General features: G+C 47.6%; 1 protein-coding gene across 1 annotated transcript; it reads left to right on the top strand.

The window, feature by feature from the left end:
• Positions 1-546: 546 nt before the first annotated feature.
• Stmn1 (stathmin 1) lies at positions 547-7,519 on the top strand. The gene is made up of 5 exons (XM_004657495.2): positions 547-631; positions 2,657-2,727; positions 3,508-3,680; positions 6,107-6,298; positions 6,537-7,519. The coding sequence occupies exons 2-5, from the start codon at positions 2,715-2,717 to the stop codon at positions 6,606-6,608; spliced, it is 450 nt and encodes a 149-aa protein (XP_004657552.1). The 5' UTR covers positions 547-631; positions 2,657-2,714; the 3' UTR covers positions 6,609-7,519.
• Positions 7,520-7,997: the final 478 nt, after the last annotated feature.

Below are 7,997 nucleotides of genomic sequence, written 5' to 3'. Positions count from 1 at the left end.
AAGGAAGGACCACGCCCATGACCATTAGCGCGGAATGGATTAGCTCCTGCGCGGTTACAATACAGGTGACGCGGGGTGCCGAGGACCCTGCAGGAGCATAGAGTGACATTGTCCCATCACAAGGGCTCGGGCATCTTCGACGACGAGGCAGGGCTGAGGCACCCAAAAGGACACTGCTCTGTCCGAATGCTACCTCAGGGGGCGACGCAGGGCACGTGGCTCGGACGAGGGGGTCCTGTCAGTCAAGATCTAGGGACGGAGGTTTGGACAGACTCCGCTCCCTCCGTCCGCCCGGTCCCGGTCCTGCCCTCCACCTAGCGATGAAGCGGTGGCCCGGGCAACGCCCTCTTTCCGCCGAGATCCCCGGCTTACATTCGGGGGACATCTCCCCGCAACCAAACGGCCCCACCCCTCGCATTGTCGTCCTTGCCCCAGGGGTCCAGGACTACACTTCCCGAGGTGCTGCGGTCCAGGGGGGCGGGGCCCTCGCGGGCCTGGGGGGAGCGGGGCGTGCCGTCACACTCAGCCAATAGGGAGCCGCGAGGGCGGGTCACGTGCCGCTGTTTGGCGCTTTTGTGAAGCACCCAGGTCTGTTGGTGCTCAGTGTGGCCAGGCGGCTCGGACCGAGCAGGTGGGTGGCGGGGTTCGCACGGGAGGCGACGGCGGGGCTGGGGTTGGGGGAAGACGGTGAAGGGTCGACAGGGTCTGCGGGAGGGGTCGAGGCCACCGAGGCATCTGCCCCCTCCGTGGAGGGGCGGGCGGGCGGGGCCGCGGACCCCCGAGCGGCGGATGGGCGGAGGGGTCGCTCGGCTGGCATTGTGTGTGGCTCGGGCGGAGCCTCCGCTTTGTCCCCGGCTTTTCCCGGGGGGGGGAGGGTCGCAGCATGCTGGCGTGGGGAGGGGGGCGCGGCCAGCTGTGAGCTTCAACCCCGGGAATGCCGTCGGGGAAACAATAGGGGGCGTGGGCCCACCATTGCCTCCGTTAGCCTTTGCGGGTGCGGCTCCTCTGGCGTGCCCCCCCCCATCGTCTGGAAGGATCAGGCGTACCCCCAAAGGTGCAGCTCCTAGGACTGAGTCGCCAGGAGCCAGGGCCGGTACCCCTTCTCTCTGCGGTTGCCCTTGTTTTGGGTTGGTGGAGGGGCGGTGTCCGCTGAGGCCATCTCCGTGGTAGGGGGCTTGGGGGGAGGACGCCAGCTAGAATGGAAATGGGTAGCTGACCACTGGGCTACCCGGAGGCCTATTTTGCCTCCGTCGCCCCCTATCACTACCACCTCCAACCCTCGGGTCTGGTTCATCCCCCGTGCTGCCGCGGGGGTGGCGGCGGCCTCGAGGTGTTTTTTGGCGGGATTCGGGGGGGGGGGTGTCCGCGCGCTGCCAGCCCGGGAGGGGCGGGGTTACCCCGCATAGGACCGTTAGCCCCGCCCCGCCCTCCCCTTCCCACGCGAGCGGGCTCCCGGGTTTTGAGAGTTCGCGCAGATTCGAAAAGGCGCGGGGAGGAAGGGGGCGGGGCCAAGGGCGGGAGCGCAGGGCGTGCTCTGATTGGCTGGGCGCCCCTGCTCTGGGCCAGGGCCACGCCTCTACGGCTTTGGTGGTGCGTTAGCTGCTGGGCTCTGGTTTAAATGCTTTCTGTGCTTGAGATGATCAATTTCTGGCGTTTGGAACTGTCCCCTCGACTGCAAGAATCATGATCTCAAAAAAATAAAAAAGCAAAGAAAAAGGCTTTTTCACTACATAAAGCAGCAATTAGTACAACCTAAATGGGGTGTGTCATCCCAGCACTCGGGAGTTATCTTTTTGTGCTGAAAATCGAACCCAGGGCCTTGTGGATGAATAAGAAGAAGAGCTCTACCACTGGGTTATACCTCCCTCACCCAGTCTTTGGTTCTGAGGAGGCTGAGGCTAGAGGATTGGGAGTTAAAAGCCAATCTGGAATATATATATAAATATATACATATATGTGTGACCCTGCCTTAAAAGATAAAAGAAAGCGGGGCGTGGTGTCTCACGCCTATAATCCTAGCATTCTAGCTCAGGCAGGCAGATCGCCATGAGCTCAGGACCAGTATGGGCTACAAACTGAGATCCTCTCTCAGAAGGGAAAAGAAATCTAGAGGTTGTTTAAAGTTAATTTTTCCCCATGTTGGGCAAAAGGTTTAAACCCCAGGAGCAGCTGAATTTGAATGTTTTGGCCATATTAGCTGGGATGTTTTGTTAATCACTAAGGCAGACACAGACATTGCTGGGATGGGTATCTCCTTTGCACAATGCGTAAGATGGCTCCGATTTTATTGTTGGTTGAATTTGAAATATTTTCTCATGGTGTTGTAGAAAAAAAACATTTTGTGACTGGAAACTCCTTCAACCTTGTGATTTAACCTCTGATTTAAAAAAACACAAGTTTTTTTTGTTTGGGTTTTATTTTTTTATTTTTGGAAAGTGTGCCATTTGATTTTCTGCCTCCAGGATTATTTGGTTCAAATTTCCAAATACGTTCCTGTATTTTTATATGCTTTTTAGATGATGTCTTGTTTAATTCTGTGTAGTTTTTTTTTTTTTTTCCTGACATTGTTATATGGGCGTGCTTTGAGGTCCCTTTGTGTCCATGACACATAGAAATGCAAAGAAATTGATTGCATGCTTTTGCAAATCGTTTTCAGGGCTTTCCTTGCCAGTGGATTGGGTAGCACACCGCCAGTCTCTTGTCTTCTATTCACCATGGCTTCCTCTGGTAGGTAATGGATTTAGAAAAGCTGAAATTGAGTCAGGCTTATGATTTTAGGATAGGAAGTGGCTCCGGGTCTTAAGCTTTTAATTTGGCCCTTGTGTTTTGGTCTTTTCAAAAGCTTGTTTTAGGAGTAAGAAACAATGACCATCACTTGAATGTACTGAAAGCTCATTGTTTCATCGTCAGCATTTGGCCTGGTCCAAAGCAAAACAGTGGAGCTTTCATGAATCTTTTCTTTTGTTAAAATGATTGACAGATAATAGTATCTCAAAATGGCATTATATTAAGCCAAAAATGATCAATTTTGTTTTGAGGGAGATGGTATTTAAATAATTTCTTGCCACCTGACATGGTGGCAACGCCTTTAATCCCAGCACTCTTGTGGCCACCCTGAGACTACAGAGTGAATTCCAGGTCTGCCTGGGCTAGAGTGAGACCCTACCTCGAAAAACCAAAAAATAAAAATAAATTATAAAAAATAACAATTTATTGCCTGCAAACACATTTTCCTCACCCCTGATTTTGTTCAATTAAGTCAATTTGGTGCTGAAAATATTACAGCACTTTTTTTTTCCCCTGAGGCAGGCTCTTGCTCTAGCCCACGCTGACCTGGAATTCACTATGTAGTCTCAGGCTGGCCTTGAACTCTTGGTGTTCCTCCTGCCTCTGCCTCCCTAGTGCTGGGATCAAAGATGTGCACCGCCATGCCTAGTTTTTAGCACCTTTTATTCAAACAGGCAAGCCCTATTTTTCTGAAATTATCCTAAATATGCTCAACTACAGATATCCAGGTGAAAGAACTGGAGAAACGTGCTTCAGGTCAGGCTTTTGAGCTTATTCTCAGTCCTCGGTCAAAAGAGTCTGTCCCAGATTTCCCCCTGTCCCCTCCAAAGAAGAAGGACCTTTCCCTGGAGGAGATTCAGAAAAAATTAGAAGCGGCAGAAGAAAGACGCAAGGTAAGCAAGACAGTTCCTCAGAAGACACAGCATTTGTTAGTGTAATGGGGCAAATCCATTTTATTTCTATGGCAGGAAGCAAGGAAAATTGTGCCACACTGACTACAACTGAAATTTACTTGTGCTAATGGCTGGAAGCAAATAGTAGCCATCATTTCATGAGTTCCAATCTGTGCTGCCTCCCTGGTTTTCTCTTAGTGCTCTGAGTCTATAGGGGTAGGCGTTGTCTCAGGTAATGGAGAGCAGGCAGTTGTATAGGGAATGTTAAGTTATTTTTCTGAAGTTTTGCAGCCATTAAATGTTGAAAACAAAATTTAAGCCCAGGCCTTTCTTTCCTTTTTAGTTTTTATTTTTTGAGGCAGGGTCTCACTCTAGCCCAGGCTGACCAGGACTCACTATTTTGTCCCAGGTTTGCTTTGAACTCATGGTGATCCTCCTATCTCTGCCTTCTGAGGGCTGAGATCAAAGGCATGCACCGCCATGCCTGGCTAGCTCAGGCCTTTCTGAAGCCAAAGCTCATTTGTTGGCACAAGATTTTTTTGTCTCCTTACTTCTGTCTTAAATTTCTAGGGTTGTGGTATTTTCTCGTAGCAAAATTCTATTATTATGTAGCCATTGTCAAAAAGAACTAATGAGAAAAACTAGTGAATAGTAATACACTTGTAGAAAACTAATGAATATTAATACACTTGTTGGAGAATTGAGAAAGCTTATCACTGGTAATTCAAGGTGTTCATTATCTTACTCCCCAGGAGTGCTCACTGTTTATATTTTGATGTACTTCCTTCCATTCAACACTATTTGCATTAAGAGCTTTACATAAATTTTAATTTAATCTCTCTTATACCAACAGCTATGATAAGGGTGGATAGATTTAGTCACCAAAGGGTAAAGCAAACCTGGCATGGTGAAGCACACCCTTAATCCCAGCATTTGGGAGACAGAGGTAAGAGGATCGCCATCCAGGCCAGCGTGGAATTACATAGTCAATTCCAGATCAGCCTGGGCTAGAGCGAGACCCTGCTTGGTGTTGGGGGTGGGGGTAAAGCAGTAATCCAACCCAGGTGAGCACTAATATAATGTAAATCTAGTGTATTTCATATGTATGTTTTAGACCCCTTTTGAAACTGTTGCAGCATAGCATGTGCCTTGTACCTTCCAGTTACATATGTTATGTGTGTGTAGTTCTGGTACTCCCCTAGAGACACAGTCTCCAAGAAGAATAGTGTCAGGTGGGATGCTACACACTGCAATCCCAGCATTTGGGAGGTGGAGGCAGGCCGATCAGGAGTTCAAAGCCATGTTTGGCAGCCAGAGCCGGGGATGTAGTTCAGTTACTACAGAAGTTCAAGGTCATCCTCAGCTACACAGCAAGTTCAAGACCAAACGGGGATACATGGCCCTTTCTCAAAAAAGTAAAAAATAGCAACAGCTCTAAGTTAAATGAGAGCATTCCATCTCAAGCAAACAGATGGCATTCTCAAACATGTGCACAAAAAAGTTGATGTTAGGGGAGAGTGTGGGGGGCGGGGGAGGGAGGGCATTACCATAGGATATTTTTTATAATCATGGAAAATGTTAACAAAAATTGTGAAAAAAAGTTGATGCTTTCAAAGACAACTGAATCTAAAATTATTGCAATGCTTTAGTTTCTTTGAGTAACCTATGAAGTTAAATAACAAACTCTACAATAAAGAGCCCTTCCTAAGTTTACTACACAAGTCATCTGAACTCTTTTAAGCAGTAAAGCACATACATTTAATCCCAAGTTGAGGATTAGGAGTTCAAGGTCAGCCTTGGCTACATATATGGTCATATATACATATATACATATATACATATACATATACATATATATATATATATATGTATATAGGCTATATGAGACACTGCCTTAGACAAAATCTCTGAAGGTATCTGGGCAGGTTTTTTTCATAGTAAACACAAACACTAGAAAACAAAGATGACTTTACACTGCTATATAACAGATAATTCAGATCCCAGCTTCAGTATTATTTCAAGGGACCTATTTTCTGCCTCTTGAGTCTCCCTGGCAAGTAATTTCGAGGTAAGGTTTCACACACCAGTCCAGGCTGACTTGGAATTCACTATGTAGTCTCAGGGTGGCCTCGAACTCATGGTGATCCTCCTACTTCTGTCTTTGAGTGTTGGGATTAAAGGCATGTGCCACAACAGTGGGCTTTTTTTTTTTTTCCCTTGAGGTAGGAATTCGCTGTAGCTGAGGCTGACCTGGAATTCACTATAGAGTCTCAGGGTGGCCTCAAACTCATAGTGATCCTCCTACCTCTGCTTCCTGAGTGCTGGGATTAAAGGCATGCGCCACCACGCCCAGCTCTGGTAAGTGATTTATTGCCATTTTAATGACAGTGACATTTCAGAGAACCTAGCCTATCACTCTTTTCTAGTCCCATGAAGCTGAGGTCTTGAAGCAGCTTGCTGGGAAGCGAGAGCATGAGAAAGAAGTGATTCAGAAAGCAATAGAAGAGAACAATAATTTCAGCAAAATGGCTGAAGAGAAGCTGACCCACAAAATGGAAGCCAACAAGGAGAACCGGGAGGCGCAGATGGCCGCCAAGCTGGAGCGCTTGCGAGAGAAGGTCGGTCTCTGCAAGATAGAGGGCTCTGTACTTTTCAGCACAAGAGCACATTCCTTGGAACCACAGTTGGAGGCATGGTCTTTACCTGAGGTGTCAAGACGGAATGATGGAACTGTCATTTTGGGATCCCCTTGGGCTGGCTCGTATATAGTGTGTGGGGCCCTGGTGGTGGTGTGTTGGGGGCTGTGTTGACAAGCCGTTTCTTGAGCTGATGGTAGTACATACAATTTCTTCCTAGGACAAGCATGTGGAAGAGGTGCGGAAGAACAAAGAATCCAAAGACCCTGCTGATGAGACTGAAGCCGACTAACTTGTTCTGGAAACTGACTCTCTCCCCTCCCCTCCCCTCCCCTCCCTAAATATCCAAAGACTGTACTGGCCAGTGTCATTTTCTTTTTTCCCTCCTGACAGATATTCTAGAAGCTGATGTAGGACCATGTAGGTAGATCCAGACCGTAAGATGTTGTTTTGGGGGCTAAAGGGGAGAAACAAAATGTTTTAAACTCTTTTTCTAAAGTGTTGGTCTTTCTAATGTAGCTATTTTTCTTGTTGCATCTTTTCTACTTCAGTGCCCTTGGTGCACTGGGTTAATGGCTAGTACTGTATTGGCTCTGTGAAAACGTTTGTGGAAAGAGTACGTAGTGGCTCCATTGAAAACTGTTAGATGCTGAATACCTGTTCACTTTTCCATCCCGATTCCGCCCCAATCCTACCAGATGCTTCTGTGCTTGAATGGTTAATGCACCACACAGTGCTGTGGGTAGCAGTGGCTCCTTTCTATTCAGGTAGTGACAAGCTGAGGAGACCCTTCTGCTTCTGTTTGTTCCGATGGGCCTGTGGGCTGGTGGGACACCCAGCATGCTCATGAGTTCGAATTCTCTGAGTCTCTGCCAGCGCCCTCTGCATTGTCTTCTGCACAATCGTCACTTTGTGTCACTGCCTCAGCCCAGGTCAGCTGTTACTATATCCTTTCAGATGTTTATTTGCAAACAAGCAGTGTTTTGTTCCTGTGTCCCTGTTTAAAGAAAAAAAGCAGAATAAAGATGCAACTGGTGGTTTTGGAGAACAGTTTAGAGGCAATCTTAAGGTTTTAGGACTATTTGATGGTTTGTTTGCTTAATACTACAATTGGGCGTGGGTGTGTAACCTAATACTATCTATCCTTCCATATATGCGATGTCTTGAGAATCGGAATACTAATAAAACTTTGTGCTGCTGTAATGTGTGACTTCTGTCAAATGATGGGGAAGGGAGTTTTGCTTTCTGGAAGTAGCACTGACCTGGGTGGTAGAGGCAGCAGTTGGCGCACTGCCCCTCAGATCAAAACCTGCCCCTGGAAGCTCTCCTAAGCGGTTTGGAAAATAGCCTTAATTCCATACAACACTTTCCCTCAGACAGCTGTACAAAACTCCGAGGAACCTAGTATCTGTAGGATGGCTTATAATCTCACCCTTGGGAAGCCGAGATAGGTTGCTATCTCAAGGCCAACCTGGGCCAGAGTGAGGCCTTGTTTCAAACATACACACTTACACACAAGGAAAACCCAAAAAATCAAGTAGAGCCCTGCGACTAAGGTGTGTGTTTCTGTACAGTAGCCCTGGCTTGATTTTGATTAGGGTTACACCAAGTCTCACCAAACCTTGTGAGACTAGTAATAGCCCACCTACCTGCTTGTGTTAAGACCCAGTGAGCACATGGG

Source organism: Jaculus jaculus, chromosome 5 (assembly GCF_020740685.1).
Source record: "Jaculus jaculus isolate mJacJac1 chromosome 5, mJacJac1.mat.Y.cur, whole genome shotgun sequence".
NCBI lineage: Eukaryota > Metazoa > Chordata > Mammalia > Rodentia > Dipodidae > Jaculus > Jaculus jaculus.
Note: the sequence above shows the minus strand (reverse complement) of the source record. Positions and strands in the feature narration are given on the sequence as shown.